At 37.4% G+C, this 18,545-nt stretch overlaps 2 protein-coding genes across 2 annotated transcripts; both read right to left on the bottom strand.

Moving 5' to 3' along the window:
- Nucleotides 1-1,391, bottom strand: LOC122667379 (sulfate transporter 1.3-like). Its single transcript, XM_043863642.1, has 5 exons — nt 1,050-1,391; nt 907-955; nt 599-806; nt 292-466; nt 1-208 (listed from the first exon to the last, which is right to left on the bottom strand). Exons 1-5 carry the CDS (start codon nt 1,389-1,391, stop codon nt 107-109), a joined length of 876 nt encoding a protein of 291 aa, XP_043719577.1. The 3' UTR covers nt 1-106.
- Nucleotides 1,392-10,309: 8,918 nt separating this feature from the next.
- LOC122667378 (sulfate transporter 1.2-like) lies at nt 10,310-15,071 on the bottom strand. The gene is made up of 13 exons (XM_043863641.1): nt 14,763-15,071; nt 14,614-14,662; nt 14,356-14,481; nt 13,962-14,185; nt 13,781-13,846; nt 13,577-13,690; nt 13,356-13,472; nt 13,134-13,260; nt 12,495-12,781; nt 12,216-12,406; nt 11,422-11,507; nt 11,240-11,316; nt 10,310-10,453 (listed from the first exon to the last, which is right to left on the bottom strand). The coding sequence occupies exons 1-13, from the start codon at nt 15,069-15,071 to the stop codon at nt 10,310-10,312; spliced, it is 1,917 nt and encodes a 638-aa protein (XP_043719576.1).
- Nucleotides 15,072-18,545: the final 3,474 nt, after the last annotated feature.

Below are 18,545 nucleotides of genomic sequence, written 5' to 3'. Positions count from 1 at the left end.
GAAGTAAATGGCGCAATTGCAGACACCCAGAAAAGCTTCTTATTCTTCTTTCCCTGTTTTCTCTCATACCACGCAAGGGTTAGAGGACTTTAAACACTATAAAACCCTAGGTAAATAGAGGTACATGAATGGGGACACTTACAATATATTTGGCAATTAGAAGGAAAATCAAGGATGATGCTCCAATAAGTGCATTCTGCCAGCTCCACTGCAAAATGTAGTATAAGTTTTGTGAATTGTGTTAGAAACTATGTTTCACATGAATAACAAAAGGACAGAGAGATTACCTACCCCATAAGGTGCTGCACTAAACACAGAGCACATAACAGACACAATATCACTATTCTGTGTGAAGTTTTGTATGCCAAGAAAACCTTTAAGCTGTTGAAGACCAATTGTAATGGAAGCTCCACCCATAAACCCAATTATAGTGGCATGAGATAGGAAGTCAATCAAGAATCCTAATCTAGAGATAGGACCATAAAAAATATTTCAGTATTATATGATATCTTCAGTTGTAAAAACATCAAGTAAACATACAAAATCAAGGAGAGCTTGAAACAATAAATGAAGTCAACATTACATAAAATTCACAAACCTAAAAAACCCAAGAGCAGCTTGAGTGATACCAGCAAAAAAAGTGGCTGTAAATGCCAGTCGAGTATACTCAGCCGCGTTGTTAACAGGATCAAACTCATTCTTGATCATGGAACCCATCAGGAGAGACACCACAGCAACTGGTCCAATGGCTATATCCCTCGAACTCCCCAAGAAGGCATATGTCAATGGTGGGACAAAGCTACAGTCTGTAAAATTCCTCAAAACAACAGGGGGAAAAAATTTAATAAATCCATAAAAGTTGAAATCATCCAAAAAAAGTGTTGATCAGTGATGCAAAAAACTTACAAAGCCCATATTGAGGAGCAAGACTTGCAAGCTTTGCATATCCAATATCCTGTTGTACAAGTTAAAGAAATTGTTAGAATCATTATATGTGTAGATTATTTGGTTCTTTTCTTAAGATTATTTCTTTACTGTCTCTTAACTACCTGGGGTACAGAAATGCTAGCAATGGTGAGTCCGGCAACGAGATCTCCTTTGAATTTTGTTAAATCATAATCTCTCCCCCACTCTAAAATTGGGAAAATTGATTGCAGGCCTAACATAAACTTTTTTGAAGCAGATTGGCCTTTGAATTGACGCAAAGGGTCATCTGGAAAGAATATCTCCGTGATTGTTGCAGTGATTTCCTTGAAGAGGTTGTGTCTGGTAGGCACTCCCACCCTATGAACATATGGTAAGTCCTCTGGGTAAATGCTTGATGATGAGGATGGCAGGAGGGGAAAATCCATCTCCTCTGGCTCAAGCTCTTCAATGGAAGAATGAGCCATTGGAAACTGATACTATTGATGAAGTTTAACATAAATGGGTTATTTTCACCTGTACAACAGAATAATAAACTGCCATTGATTGGAATTTTTGGGAAGAGACGTAGCTGAATTGAGTTGGGTTGAGTGGAACTGAATTAATATCATAAAAAGCCAAATGATCCATGTAGGAGGCTTGCGACTTAATGGGAGGTGTTTTTTAATTTTTCCTTTTGATCTTTTTTCATCTTAGATATCTATCCTGAACAGTTCACAAAGAAGCCCTGCCACCACGGATTTTTTGTAAGGAGCTTGGATCTGAGAAAGAAGATGCAAATTAAGAATTCCATGAATCCCGTGATGCTTTCAGACAGTGCATCATCCATGGACATTGTTAATCTCATGAATATAATAATGGGATTATTGCATTTTAATATTCGTTAAAGAACAATATCTACCATTGTTCTTATTTGGGTTTTTTTTTTTTTTTTTAATATTGCCCCTACTTTATTTTACTTTGCTTATGACCATTTTGGCTCTATTGGCCCGAGCATGCTCTAGCCCATCCTCAGCTCTGAATAGGGCATGTGTTGATACCTTGGTCTCGAGAGCGGATTAGGGTTGGGCCAAGCCAGGGTTGAGGCCTTGGGCTGAGCTAGGTCTTGTCTTCTTTTTCTTCTCCCTGGCCTGGCCCAGTCACTGCATCTCCCTTCCCCTCCCATTTTCCATGGTCAGGGCCCATTAGGGTCAGCCCGGCCTTGAGGACGGGTCAAAGTTGGATATTTCAGGTCTCGACTCAGAGTCGGACTGGGCCTGGGCCCAACTAAGGGGACTCAAGGTTGGGTTAGGGTTAAAAAACCTCAACCCAACCTGACCCTATTGCAACCCTAATTGAAACTAATGGCGTCTAAAAGCAATGAAATAAAAGAATGGAAATGAAATAAATTTTGAAAAAAACAAAAAGGAAGTTATGTAAACATCATTATGTAACCTACCTAAAACTCTTATCTCATTTAGTAATTATATTAAAAATTAAAAATAAAAAAACGAGCTACTCAGTGCACAAGACTAAAGACTCCCACTACTATAGGGTTTGAAAAGGGCAAATGTACCCAGCTTTACCCCTACAACGCATGAAAGGTTGTTTTCAAGTTTTGAACCTGCAACCAATAGGTTTTCAAGATTTGACAATTATACTATTTAAAAATAAAAATGATTACAAAAGTTTCGATTTTACTATTAATTTGATTTCATTTTCCTTTTCTTTATTTTAGTTGCAACAAGACAATGGTCTAGGTGAAAGTAGTATTCTATGCTCGAGTCTGAATAAGCCTGTAAACAAGATTATTGAATTCCTCCAGTGTTTGTGAACAATTTGAATTCCATAATCTATTTTGAATCTTGGAATTTTTTTTTTTTTTTTGGTAAAGGAATCTTGGATTTCATTCAGTAATGAGTAACCCTATATATAACCTCAACCTTTTTCTACTCGGAGATATAGTAACCTGATCGGACGAAATTGTCCTTGCTGCATTTTCCTCTTGGGTCCTATCAGTGGATCGGTATTGGATCGGCCAAGAATCGAGATTGCCCTTGGCCGATACCGATCCAAAACTGATTCCTTGAACTTGCTTATCCATGATGGAGACCCTCTTTCCCCATCTGTAACGATTAGATCCTATAGTCTACTTTGAATCATGGATTTCAGATTCAGGGAATATTTTTTTTTGGACGTACTTCGATTCTAATAGTCACTCGGAGGTGCTGCTCAGTTCCCTCTCCTCTCCCGCTCATACTTCTCTCGTATCCCTCTTTCCATAGAAGGAACACAGATTAATCAGACTTCAAAGCTTATGTTACTAATGTATGAGCTTTTCCAAAAGCCCTGGTTCTTGGTCAAGCTTTGTGACAACCCCACATCAGATTTCTTCCCCTGCAACTTTAATCTGTGGCCATGGAAACAAAGAATACAGGCTCTAGAAAGGTGGGACTCTGGTGATTTGACAATCATCAAATGATGATTTCTTTAGTTTAATTTACTCGTCGTCACTATTTTCCCCTCCATCTTCGTGTTTGTGTTTGTGTGTGTATAGGGAACCTTGATCTACTCTGTTAATATAATTTGGAAGAGGGGAAAGAAGGATTAAAACCAACGTTTTTCTTTTAATTGATTCATTTTTTTTTTCAATTCCAAGATTTATTTTCTAGGTTATGTTTCTTCCTCCCCCTATGTTCTGTTTTCTTTGAGTCTCTTAATAAACCTTGTTTATACGTCTTTTCCAGGTATCGATTGGCCGGTAGATATGAAGCCCATTTATGAGATAACAGTTGCAAGAAGGAAGGGCAGACCAGAAACGGGAAGCAAGGTTAGTAATCTAAGAAAACATAAACAACCCCTTTTAGAGTATTTCATGGAGGCGTCCTTTTTCCTCAACCTCCAATTTCTTGGACCTTTGTTCTTGGCTATAAATTCGCATATGTCGTGTTAATTGTTAGGGATGCCATTCCAATCAAATGTTGCTCTTTTGTTTATCTGGGTAAGCTTATTTCTTTATACTGATGAAAATTTTATTATTGAAGCCTATTCTTCACCAATAATACATTCATTGGCCTTTCTACTTAGCTCTCAAATATTAAAAATAGATAGGGTGCACAGACTTGCGACTATAGTTACTATTTTGTACTTGGGGTTATTGATAAGGAGCTATCATTGCTCTTTCAAGGTTATTCTGTTGTTTTCCATTAGAGAGTTATTAACACCCTTGCTGTTTACTTTGTTGCTCCTATTTTGAGTAATAATATATTCAACCTTTTGTTGTTGGTTGCCATTTAAAATCTATTTAATTAGCCATGGCTGAGACTTCAGTCACCTCTCTGAATTTTATATTGGTTTCAAGTTCGTATTTTGCAGCTCTGTGTTACTCATTTCTTACACATTGGTCTCCATGGTGCATGTCAAAAACCAAGTGACATAAACCTTCTCTGCAGTTAGAAGAGGAAGTGACTAGCTACCAAAATACTTTTCAAAATTTTTAGTAGAATGATTAAACTAACTTATCTTTCTGCGCCACTCTTTCTGTCTATTTTTGTCAGTATTTTACATTTTGAAGCTTCCACTCTTTATAATGTGGCTCAGCTTTTCTGTAGCCTAATTCATTTTACAGTTAAACCAATAATACAGTCATTGGGCTTGAATACTTCTTTGGCTCATGTGTTCCTTTTTTATTTTCTCTGTCAGCATATGCCCGACGTTTGTTGGAAGCAATCTTGGCCTGCGAGCAGAGTTAATTCATTCTATGATGGAAAAACTTGTATGACTCATCCATATGCATTTGCTTCAATATTTGTAGGTTGTATCCTTAAGAATTTAGTGGTGATGTTCTTAATGCTTGAATTACTTGGCATTGATGTTCTTACTTAATGCTTGAATAACAGTATTTGCTACAATATATTATCTTCTCAGAAGGGCTTGATTGCATAGATATTGATGCAGCTCAGAGATATCACCTTTATTTTTGTAAATCGGAACTGCAATGCTTCTCCTCCATTCATTTGGCATTTTCCTTGTACTCATAATCTTATTAAATAACTTGGTTAGCCAAGATAAACAACATATTCCTAAGCTCTTCCACACTTCTATTGGGGGTCCCATAGTTGTCAAGGTGTCGCTTAGGCGCCGCCTAGGCGTCCAGGCGAATTTACTTAAGATATTATTCATAAATAAGAAAATATCCCCCTATGTGAATCCAATAAAAATAGTTGAAAAATCAAATTCGATGGCTTGATACGACTTAATGTTGATTTTTGATGACTTGATGTGGTTTAATGTTGATTATTTTTATAGATATAAGGTATATATTGTAACATACTAAATAATGTTAGAAAAAGAGGGAAAATAAAAAAAATAACACTTGGGCGCCTAAGCGCTTAGGCACCCCTCCACCACCTTGGGCCACTTTGCCGCCTTGACAACTATGATTGGGACCTCACTTGGGCTTTGTGCCTTGCCTAGTTTCATCCTCCTTAAAGCTTTTTTATATTCATGCACTCTAATTTTTGTATATATCTACGACATGTGCTGTCTTGATGGATAGTGCAGTCTTCGGAGACACTATTACTCGAAGTGTCTTCATTTAGTAGGCTGCAGAAATAACCTTTTCATCTCCCCTTAATTTCCTCGTCCCTTATTAGTACTTTACAATCTTCACTGCTAATACATCTAACATGTTTGAGATCACTGTTCTTCCTTTCCCTCATTTTAACTATCGTATAAGTCTTACCTATTTGTGCTTATCATGGACGACCTAACCAAGAGCATCCAAGAAGAGGTCTTGTGGTGTATGCTTTTCGCCGTTGATATCGTTTTGGTAGATGAGACTAAAGCAGGGATTAATGCTAAGTTAGAGCTTTGGAGAGCTACTTTGGAAACAAGAGGCTTTAAGATTAGTAGAACAAAGACGAAGTATAGGATGTGTAATTTTAGTCATTCTATGATAGATTCTGACATGGTGCGAATTGGGGAAAGAGAGATACCGCAAAGCGACTATTTTAGATATCTGTGGTCAATTATTAATAAAAAAGTGACATAGAGGATGATGTTTCACAAAGAATTAAAGTGGGATGGATGAAGTGGAGAGGTGTGTCCGGAGTACTATGTAACTAACATATCCATTTAAAGCTTAAAGGAAAGTTCTATAGGACTGTTGTATGTCTGATTATGATGTATGGAGTAGAATGATGGGCAGTTAAGATGTGTTATATTGGGAAGTTTTTTTCAGCAAAGATGAAGATGTTAAGATGGATGTGTGGAAAAACTAGGAAGGATAAAGTAAGGAATGAGCATATTAGAGTTGACTTGGGAGTTGCCCCGATCAATGACAAGCTCCGAGAGAGTGGTTTGAGGTGGTATGACCACATCCAACGGAGGCCTAGGGACGCCCCAATAAGGAATGATATGATCCTGATTGAAGGAGCTAAAAGAGCTAGGGGCAGGCCTAAAATGACCATAGGAGAAGTTGTGAGGAAGGACATGCATTACCTAGGGCTTGTACCAAGTATGACCTTGGATAGAGCCTATTGGAAGGCAAGGGTCGTTGTAGCAGGCTCCATTTAACTGAGAATTTTCTGATTTTCTGGGCAGTCCTCTCTCCCTTTTTATTTTTAATTTTTTTTTTATACCTTTGTTTTCCCTACTTTTCTTTGTTTGGATCCATGTAGCCAACACCATTAAGTTGAGATAAGACTGAGTTTGTTGTTGTTGTATAAAATAGCTTATCCCCCTTCTTTTGTGCTCAGATTTTTATAAAGATCTTCATATTTCTTCGCCCTTGCTTTTCCCACAATCTTCGTAGTTTCGTTTCTGGCAAAGTTATGCCTTGTTTTTGCATTGGACAATAATTTTAGAAGATGGGTAAAAATGTAATTTCACATTTACTGGAATGGTACCAGCTATGCTTTGCCGCCGCCTTCCTTTCACTTCCCCTTCCCTTGCATCTCCCTCGCCCCATGAGACTCCAGGTCAGAAATTAAAAAATAATAGAAGCACGAAAACTTGCTAATCGGGATAAGTGGATTAAATTGATAATGTTTAATCTGGGCAAGCAAATCCGGATAACGAAAGCGAAGAAATAGAAAATGGAGTAAACCCATCTGCAGCTAGTTTTGGCTTATTGTTGCTAGAAACTTTAGGAGGTACAGAGGTGAGGAGAGTTGTGTGTGTGTGGTGGATACTTGCTGTCCTTTGCATTCATTTGCTGAATGTTTCAATTGTCGTAGAGAATTGAAGCTACTATGAAGGCAGAGAAGCGTAAAGCGAAGAGAGTGAAGTAGGTTCTTCTTCAGCTCCATCTCTGCATCCTAGAAGAGGCTTTGCAGAATAAACCATTGGTTCACCTTTCAACAACGATCGGTAGGAGTCGGAGGTAGGGCAGGCAGATCACTAGTCTAGGCTGTCAACTGAATCCAAATCTAGTGTTAGAAACCACATGATTTTCTGTTATTAGAGCTTGAGCAGGAAGAGATGATGAAGCCAGCTCCATCATAAGTCATAACTCACGGTAAAAATGAGAGTAAGCCGAAGGGCAGGGGAGGGGAGAGAGAAAGATGGAGCCGAGGAGGAATGGGAGAGGGATTTGGTGCATTGATTCCTTGAAAAGTGAATTTACAATAAAACTCCGCAGAAACATTTATGAGGGTGAAAATGGCATAGACTCGTAGTGAAGTGAACTGCTTCACCAGGCATAGTCACGCAAAAGATTATCCTATTCTTATCTATTTATGATTTTTTAATTATATTTTGCTGATTCAACAAGTTGAAAACCTAAGTCGAGACTACTCGACTCCATAGAACATAAGCGTTCGTTTTGAGTTCTAAAACACTAGTAGTAAAGTGCTTAGCACAAGCACAGTTGTTCTGGTAGTTGTTTATTATTCAGTAATAAGTGAATGTCAAATTAATTTTAACAATTAAAAGGAAAGTTCCGTTCAATCACTCAAGCATAAGTCTTAGATGGATCTTGTTGAATGGTTTTCACCAGATGTAATGATATTGATAAATGGAAAAAACTCACGGTCATTTTGGTAAAGATTTTTTTTTCCTGGGGCAAAATTGATTGGGAACCTTGTGCCCTCGAGAGAAGCACATATAGTGCAAAGGGGCGATCCTGAATCTATGGTGTAACTAGGATTAGACCTTACCAATTGAGCCAACTACCAACTTCAAACTTTCTCTGGTTGCATAGAAAATAAATGGAAGGGAGATGACATTGAATAAAAATTAAAATAGTACCTTTTGTAATAACTCTTAACATGATTTTGTAACTAACTCTCAGTTTATGTTACCTTATTAGTTAAGGCTTAGGTAGGCCATTCGTTTTTAGTGTTTGAGTTTGTTTTTGAGTCTTCTATTTAAGATTATAAGGGGCTACAACCTTATACACGAATTTGATTAATGAGATATTGGCTAGATTCTTTTCTTTTATTTTGTAAGACTTAGATGACTGTGAGATGTAGTGCTATATGGTGAGAAACCAAAATACAGTGAGAGACCCCGAGTCTGAGAGAGACTACCCTATCTTCTTCCCTTCATTGATTTCTTGTTTTTATTTTATTGTTCTGAAATTTCCTGCAAATCTGAGAACCAATCGAAGTATTTACTGTTGCTAGAAATGAAGTTTGTGATCCTCTTGTAGACTGGTCTACATTAGTTTAAGTGGATTTCACAATAATGATTACAAATACCCCTTTTCTTTTTTAACCAAATTCACTTCCCTTCCCTTCCTTCTACATGCAAGCAGACGGAGCCTTCATGATTATCCTTTTGCCTCTCGTCCTCTCCCACTCTTCTTTGTCACCAGCAATGCTCAACCATTGGAATGTTGAATAAATAAAAAGGAAAATAGAAAACAGAATAGAAATCAACCCGACGTTCCCATACCCCTTCAACCCCTTGCACTCTCACTGCAATTTCTCTTGCCCTGATAAATTGCTGGACTGGTTGATTTTTCTGGTTCAGAGGTTTATACTTGGACTTTCTTCCTCATTTCTTCAAAATAAATGACCTATCTCTTCATTGCGGAATGTACTTTAGTTGCCAGCAGACCAATCTGCATCTTCTGGTTTCTCAAGGGCTTAATGTTTCCACCATTGTTTACAAAGAACCTGCACTATTGAACTTGCTAAGCAGGTTTCCAGTTGGTGTTCACAGACAAAGGGGATAGAATGTTTTTCTTCTTCCCCCACACGCCCTCTTCTTTTGTTTCTTTCAATTTCATAACATTGTCAACACTTTGACAACAGCGTTCCCGGAGATAGAAGTGAAAGGAGAGTGGTCTAAAGATGATGGTTCAAAGGATCATGAGCCTTGGATGAAGGGTCTGATTGAAAGGCAAATCTTTCAGTCATCTTTGGGATTTTCTTATTTACTCCCCTCAAGGTGTCAAATAATTTGTAATTTTACTTTTTCCTTTTAGTATAACACACTTCTTTTAGTGCGGGTAAAATCCTGTCATTTCACATGTGTACTTGAAATGCATGCAAGACTATGACAACTCTTGAAAATGACGTAGAAAGTACACTTACAAGTTATTTTGAAATACCCTTTTTACCTTGACATAAAGAACTTACGGAAATAAGACAAAGGGCAATCAAAAGAAGGTTACATGTTCTAAATACGCCTGTAGTGTGTCATTTCTACAATCACTTCAACTTTATTAAGTGAAAACTAATCAATCACAATGTAAAGACTCAAACATTTTACAACCACCCCACCACTATCCCTGTTTTTGCCAGTTTTCTTTTATTTACAATCTTGTCACATGCAAACAATCCTTTCCTTCTCAATTGCTTACAAGTTATTTTGAAATACCTTTTTTACCTTGACATAAAGAACTTACGGAAATAAGACAAAGGGCAATCAAAAGAAGGTTACATGTTCTAAATATGCCTGTAATGTGTCATTTCCACAATCACTTCATTTTTATTAAGTGAAAACTAATCAATCACAATATAAAGATTCAAACATTTTACAACCACCCCACCACTATCCTTGTTTTTGCCAGTTTTATTTTATTTACAATCTTGTCACATGCAACTGAAAATGATGTAGAAAGTACATTTACAAGTTATTTTGAAATACCCTTTTTACCTTGACATAAAGAACTTACGGAAATAAGACAAAGGGCAATAGTGTGTCATTTCCACAATCACTTCAACTTTATTAAGTGAAAACTAATCAATCACAATGTAAAGACTCAAACATTTTACAACCACCGACATATCCCTGTTTTTGCCAGTTTTCTTTTGTATATAATCTTGTCACATGCAAGCAATCCTTTCCTTCTCAATTCTACTCAAGTGTTGTTTATGTGCAAAGCTTTCACTTCTAGTACTTGTAATGTGAAATGCTTCGGCTATATATTGAAGATAGGTACGCATCCATCTTCTCAGGTTTCTTCTGCCATCTTAGGAGCATATGTTGCCACAGCGTCTGCGACATTGACGAAGATATTCTCATCGCCAATCATGTCTGTAAACTTGGATGCGTGAAGTTTTTCCATCACCACCGGCCCAGGATTTGCTATGACAAGCTAAGGAAGACATGGGATTAATAAGGTACTTCTGCCATATATGATAAGCACAAGGTACTAAAAAAATATGTTAGCATATCCCTAAAAAACTCCCATCATCGATGACTTCTATGTTTTGAGTATAATTTGTAAATATAGTACAGAATATGATCAGGGACTACTTCTTGTGCTTATTAATAGTTATAATGAAATTCAACATATTTATAAAATAATAACATACTTTTAGGAGTATTTATCTCTTAGAAACATACTTTTATGTATTATTTATGTAAATTAATAATTTTCAAATGCAAACACATGGAAAATGAATAATATGACAATAATTTGGAATATTGCAGTAAAGGATCATGAAAAATATAGTGAAGGTATAGATGCATGAGTTTTTGTATTTTTTTTAGAAATTCATTTGGTATGTTAAGAAATACAGGATTGATGTCAAGTTACTAACAATGCTTTCATAATTGGGGTAGAAGTTCCTACCAGTAGGGGATTATATTTTGTGGGAATGATGCCTCTCTCTCTCTCTCTCTATATATATATATATATATACTTGCAGTAGCGGGAAGTCTCATGCACCACATAGGCACATATGCCCTTATACACACACACGCACACACATACTTTGATACTGCTCTGCCTCATTAGGTGATGCCAAAGATGAAATAGATGTCTTGTAGTGTCATATAACTGACAAACAAAGGACCCCAAATTTATTTATTTATTTTTATTGGGGGGTGGGGTTGGGGGGGGGGGGATAGAATGCAATAGAGCTATGTGTCTGCTTACTCGAACATTTTTCTTCTGGAGATTCCTGTGCAACTCTTCCAAGGCATGGATGCCACTAGTATCAATGTCGGTAACCGCTGTGACATATATATCATGAAGATGAGTTTCAAAAGAACATGTGCTGAAAAAGAAATCTGATAGAAAAAAAGTGGCATTTGAAAAAAAAAAATGTGATTACTTACGTGACATCTCAATTATCAAGAACTGGATTCTTGGTAGGTCTTTGGCCTTCAGTTGCTCTTCCTCATCTATTAACCATCTCAATATCCTGCAAGGACTTTGTTTTGATGATTCTGTTCCTGATATCCTATTGTCTTAGTCAAAAGCTGTGGGAAACTGGACTATCTCAAGAGATAGAACTACTGGTACATAGAGACAAGGGTGGAGGCCCTTTTAAAGGTGACCTCCTCTGTTAATAGGATAAAGGTAATATACAAACAGGAATTATGGGATAATATAATTGAGATCTAGACTTCTAGTCTTCCTGTCCCATAACTATGGTGTATATTGTATTCTGGAAGATTTTTTTTTCACATATTTTTGCTTGGGAGATTTCATTGAATCATGTCAATCTAGCAGATCTCCGGCCACCACACCCTTCAGAATTAGAGAAGGAAAAGCAAAATGTCTTTAATCTTAACATCCATCCTTTTAGTCTTTAAGATTGCCAGAAGAAACATATTTGTTGGCATCCATACACATGCAAACAGAGCAGTTGTTAAGGATCTTCCCATCTGAACAACCGCTATTCCATAATCTGGAAACAATGTGTCTTGACCTTGCTGCAGTGTCACAAATTGTGCAACACTGCAACCCAATTTAGGTCAGGATAGTGGTGGGTGTATGGTAACTCTGCTGGATGTATCACCATCTTCCTTAAAATTATTGACTTAGTGAATAAAGTTCCAAATTCAAATAATAGATGAAGGAAGATACAGAGTTGATGGACTACTGTTTGTATAAAAAAGCACCTTACCTCTCCCTGACATAGTTGGAGTTGGAAAAGTAAATTGCAGAATCAACTCTCACAATAAGTACACCAGGAACCTTGGTCGCCTCTGGATATTGTCCGATGTTCCTATAGACTGTTGTTCTGGAGATATTTCCAAGTATTGCAGTCCGTGGCCTTGTAACTTGTAGGAGTATTTTAGCAAAGGATATGCAAACCTACCACAACAAACAGTGGAGACATCTTAGTCGATGTTACCAGACAAATGATCTCAAAATTTGAGAAGTTATAAATCCAATTCCTTACTGCAATCAAGAGTCCAATCTCAACAGAGTAAAAAACTACACCAAGAAAGGCTCCTAGGCAAGCAATGAAATCCAATTTATCTATCTTCCATATGAGCAGTGCAGCCTCAATGTCGATCAGGCTAACTACGGCCGAAATAATGATAGCAGAAAGAACAGCGTTTGGGGTATACTCAAAGGCAGGTGTAATCAGTTCTAAAACTAGTAAAACGACGATCGACATCACAATGTTGGAGACAGCAGTTTTACAACCTGCCATGTAGTTCACAGCTGAGCGAGAGAAAGAACCTGCAAGGGAAGAAAAGATCATTAATCCCACAGACACAAACATTTGATTTGAAACACACTGATGTCTTATCCAAAATGTGTGTTCCTTGATGGATCTAACATGAAATAATTTGACCTCATAAAATGTTCGTACCAACCATCCCTTAATCTTTCTTGACCTACTAAAAATGTGTGTTTGCTATGGATATTGTAGGCCCCTTGCATTTTCACAATATGTAGATCCTTTATCTTTCTAGTAATTTATGCTCCACTAGACAGGGCTCTAATATTGTGTTACAGTTTTTTCTTTTGTTGTTGTTCTGGATGCCTGCCCTTACATAGATTAATCGTATGATAATAATTCTTTTAATACCTGTCGCAGTATAACATGAAGTCATTGAACCAACAATGTTCATCAGTCCTAATGCCACCATTTCTTTGTTTCCATCAAGTTGATAGTCTTTGACTGCTGCAAATGTTCTTCCAATTGCTATTGATTCCTAATAAATCCAAAGCATTTGTATTCAGATGCAGGAAATATTTAAGCGTTTAAATTTCTGTTGTATTTGAGAGAGAGGCATCATAATTGGCTTACCGTTAATGCTATCACACCAGCCACGATACCAACCTTAATACCTGACACTAGGTATTTCCCAGAGAAATAAATTTCATTTACAGATGACGGATTGATACCTTTTTGTATATGGTTCACCTTCATATATTACTAGACTTATCAGTTACTGAAATTACTATTGTCTTTTGTATTAAAAATTCAAAAAAAAAAAAAAGGAAAAAAAGTAAGAAGATATTACTTACAATTATAACACCATTTTGCTGTGCATGGGTAATGTACACAAAAAAAGTGGATAATATAACAGAAGTCAATGGTGCAATTGCAGACACCCAAAAAAGCTTCTTCTTCTTCTTTGCCTGTTTTCTCTCATACCATGCAAGGGGTCAGAAGACTTTCAACACCACAAAATTATGGGCAAATAGAGGTACATGAATGGGAACCCTTACAATGTACTTAGTAACCAGAAGGAAAATCAAGAACGATGCTCCAATGAGTATATTCGGCCAGCTCCACTGCAAAATGAAAGTAGAGTTTGGTGACTTGTATTACAAACTGGGTTTCATATATATGATGTCAATCCATCTCAACCATTGAAGAATGAAATGACTGTTAGATTGCCTTGCCTACCCCATGAGGTGCTGCGCTAAACACTGAGCTCATAACAGACACAATGTCGGTATTCTGTGTAAAGTTTTGTATGCCGAGAAAACCTTTAAGCTGTTGAAGACCAATTGTAATGGCAGCTCCAGCCATAAACCCAACAATAGTTGCATGGGATAGGAAGTCAACCAAGAATCCCAATCTAGAGACAGGACCATAAAATATAGATTTCAGTAATGTATGATATATATCTTCAGTTGTAAAAATATCAAATCAACATACAAAATCAAGGAGAGTTAGAAGCAATAAATAAAGAAAATATACATAAAATTCACAAACCTAAAAAACCCAAGTGCTGCTTGTGTAATTCCTGCAAAAAAAGTGGCTGTAAATGCCAGTCGAGTATACTCAGCTGCATTACTAACAGGATCAATCACACTACGGAGCATGGTGCCCATCAGGAGAGACACTACTGCAACTGGTCCAATGGCTATATCTCTCGAACTTCCCATGAAGGCATATATCAATGGTGGGACAAAGCTAGTGTCTGTGAAAATCCCCAAAACAACAGGAGAAGAAAAAAAGAAAAAAAACTAAATGAAATGATAAACATAATCGATAAAACCATTAAAAGTCAATAATCCATAGCAAGATGTTAATCAACAATGCAAAAACTTACAAAGCCCATATTGGGGAGCAAGATTTGCAAGCTTTGCATATCCAATATCCTGTTTTACAAGTTAAAGCAATTGTTAGAATCATGTATATGTTGAGATTATGTTGGTTCTTGATCTTAATATTATTTTTTTGCTGCTGTCTCTTAGCTACCTGGGGTACAGCAAGGCTAGCAATGGTGAGTCCGGAAACAATATCTCCTTTGAACTTTGTTAAATTGTAGTCTCTCCCCCACTCTAATATTGGGAAAATTGATTGGAGAACTAGCTTAAACTTTTTCGAACGAGTTTGGCCTTTGAATTCGCGTAAAGGGTCATCTGGAAAGAAAGTTTCCTTGATAGTTGCTGTGATTTCGTCGAAGAGATTTTGTCTGGCAGGCATTCCCACCTTGTGAACATATGGCAAGTCCTCTAAAAGTTCCATCTCCGTTGCCTCAAGCTCTTCAATGGAAATACGAGCCATTGGAAACAGATATTATTGATGAAGTTTAACACAAATGGGATATATTCACCTGTGCAACAGAAAAAAACAAACTGTCACTGATTGAAATTTAGAAAGGATATAATAACTTTGGTCTAAATTCTAGACCTGGTTTCAAAATCTGCCTTCATCTACTAACTACTAAGTGGTGATATACTTGCTCCTCCCTCTTCCCCCACCCTTTTTTCTTTTCAATAAGACTAAATCTTAATACGTAACAACAAATCAGATGCCCATAAATAATGAAGTTATCTGATCTTAGTCTGATACAAGGTCACAGTGAATGGGGGAACTTCCCCCCTTCCCTGTTTTTTGAATAACATTCAATGGGTAGAGAGCAGCTGGGCACTGTGGCATGCAGCTTTGGATATTCAAACCTGAATCACAAAGTCAACACGGCATGGGTATCAATCCTCTTCAAAAGGTGATCAAAGCAGTGAAGTGGGAAAATGTTTTGGGTACCACAGGGGACAAAGTTTGAACGCTCTTTTAATGGACCCACAAAATTTGATTTTGTCTCATGTAATAAAAAGTTTCTGAAAAACATAAGGCAATCCTAAATGCAGCCAAATTGGAATTAAATGCAGCCAGATTAACATAAATGTCAATCCTAAAATGACACAAAAGCCCCTACATCCCTTATTTGAAGGTGTTGATGGAAGAATCTCCCGTGTACGAACACCTTTCCCAAAACATAAAATAAGAGACGAGTGGATATATATATATATATTTAATATAGAGTATGATATGAAGGTGGAGTAGTCTTGGTGGTCATGTGTTTCCCACCCCTCCCCCCAAAATAAGAAAATAGAAATGGGCAAGAGATCTCTACTTGGTCGCATGGTCTCTACACAAGCGTTTGGGCCAATGAGGGAGCACACTTAGGTATCTACCCAGAGGGTAGAGGCATCATCTCACAATGCCCTGTGAGAGGGCGTAGGAAACGCCACCAAGTAGAGATCTTTTTCCCAATAGAAACTCTTATATTATGAAGGGAAGCAGTTTTTCTGTCCGGGAGCTTGGCCTACACCAACACTCCCATGTGTCTATATCTCTCCTCCTCAAAACAAGGGGGCACAGGCGTCTTTGCATATGGAGTGGAGAGAGATAGACTCATGGGAGTGTTGGTGTAGGCCACACTCCCGAATAGAGTTCTTTTTCCCTATTATGAATTATAAATTATAAATTTAGGAGAAAAGTTCTTTGGTTGGTAGTGCAGCTAAGGTTTTTGTGAGCAGCAACATAATGGACCATGTAATTGAAATCATAAATTCCATCCCTGTATTTATGAATATCCGAAATTCCTCAAACTTGCGACGTTGGGTCCAAAAGAACCATTCGTCAACCAGTAGTGGCGACCAATGATTCCTTGCCAATAAATTTATAGGGTCAACATCCTTGGTGGGGAGCGTGGCCCCTGTGCACACGCGTTGGCATCATGGGGAATGAGATTTCTACCTTTCATGGGGGGCAAGGGATTTGAGAACAGATACTGAAGGGATCGCTCATGCCTTTTAGCTCCCGAAAGGAGTTACAGGTTCCTTGTTATGGCAATGTTACAGGGAAAATGAGCATGCTATGCCTAACTACGATGGTGGCTTCATACTGAGGTGAAATTTAGTAATTTGATTCGCTAAAGTACAAAATGTGAAAGGGACTGCCCCCTTCTATGTTTGGACGTGGGCAGAACATTCCCTTGCAAAGAATTTTTCTCCAAATTTATAATATCTTGTTAGGAGAAAGAACGACATCCGATTGCGCTAGACATGTCGCCCATACGCCTTGACACAGGGGTGTGCAAAATGACCACCACACCTTTGATCATTTCGAAGTTCTTGGGGGTGTGCCGGTCTTTTTGTGCGCCCCATGTGCGCTGCTCAACCGGGTGACGTTCTCTTTCCATATCTTTTTTTTTTTTTTTAAATGTTCATACTATACAGTTAACATCAATATATGGGTGGTTGTTAGTGTAACATGTTCTAAATTGTCATGTGGCAATTTATGTAATGCTCCATTATGGTGCATAGTTACGCCTTGTTCTACTTTGATTGTATATAAAGACTTAGGCTGGTAAGGTTTTTGATGAGGTTGATAGAATTCTTTTGAAGATACATGACATGATGAGCTATGGGACTATATGATTTTGTTGGGATACCAAATTTGGCATGGGTCTGTCCAATGGTTCCCCCCTTAATGGTACACATTTGGGAGTGGTGAATTAAGCTAGAGTGTGCCATATGGTATCACTACAATATACTACATATGCAACCCTAGAGACTTGGAACTTAAAAGTCTATGCCAATAGGTGGAAACACTAATGCCAATGCACCCATGGTTCTAAGTGTCGGTATTGTATCGGTATCGTATCGCCCATATCGGGAGATACGTACCGGTTTTGCTAGTCATCGATACCAATATCGTGTTGATATTGTATTGGTAGCATGGTACGGACAAGGAGTAAAATGGTTCAAAAACTTTTTTTTAAAGGAAACCAAGGGGTAATTTTGTCTATTATAGTCGATCCAGGTCGATATCATATTGGTATCGTATTGGTTTTCTGTGTTGCCGATACCCATTCCGATACCATGCACTAAAACCATGAATGCACCTAAGGGCATGATTTTAGTTCATGGCATCGGATCGGGTATGCCCAGATTCCAAAACTGATAACGATACATATACGTATTATTCGTATCAGGCCGGATTGGGCAATTTTTCCCTATTTGTCCAATGTTTTAGATTGCCCAAAACTATATGTAGTATCCTTCAAACCAATATGCTTTTCGTAATAATACTTCGCTTGGTATGAAGTGACAAGATTCCCTGAACCTATAGCATTCCCTACGCCTTCTCTCAATAATATTTTTTTGACAAAAAAAATAATTTAAAAAATCATATATAGAAAGGCATAGGAAACGCCTTAGGCTATGATTAGAGATACTTTTTTCTAATGTAAAATATATTTAATTTTTGGGCAAGAGATCTCTACTTGGTCGCATAGTCTCTACATAGGTGTCTGGCCAATGGGGGAAGCATGTCTAGATATCTATCTAGTGGGCAAAGACATCATTTCACGATGCCTTGTGAGAGAGCGTAAGAAACAACACCAAGTAGAGATCTTTTTTCCTTAACTTTTATAGATCTAATTGACTTGATTTTTTAGTTCCTTTCAAGATATCATTTAGACAAAAAAAAAATATATAGTTTAATTAGATCATGTTTGCATTTTGTAAATTAGATTTTTGTTAGCAACCAAAATGCACTAATGATGATTGTGATGGCATAGTCAATCATATAAAAAGATAAATTCTATTTATTTTGTCCAACATGCGCAAAATCTGAATAAGTTATTAGGTGGCATGGAAGGTGCTATCTAAGGTAGCAAAACCGTTAAAGGGAATGCTAATTTTGGAGATGATACACAACCTCTATGTAGATTAAAAATTATTAAAATGA

Source organism: Telopea speciosissima, chromosome 7 (genome assembly GCF_018873765.1).
Source record: "Telopea speciosissima isolate NSW1024214 ecotype Mountain lineage chromosome 7, Tspe_v1, whole genome shotgun sequence".
Classification (NCBI taxonomy): Eukaryota; Viridiplantae; Streptophyta; class Magnoliopsida; order Proteales; family Proteaceae; genus Telopea; species Telopea speciosissima.
Note: the sequence above shows the minus strand (reverse complement) of the source record. Positions and strands in the feature narration are given on the sequence as shown.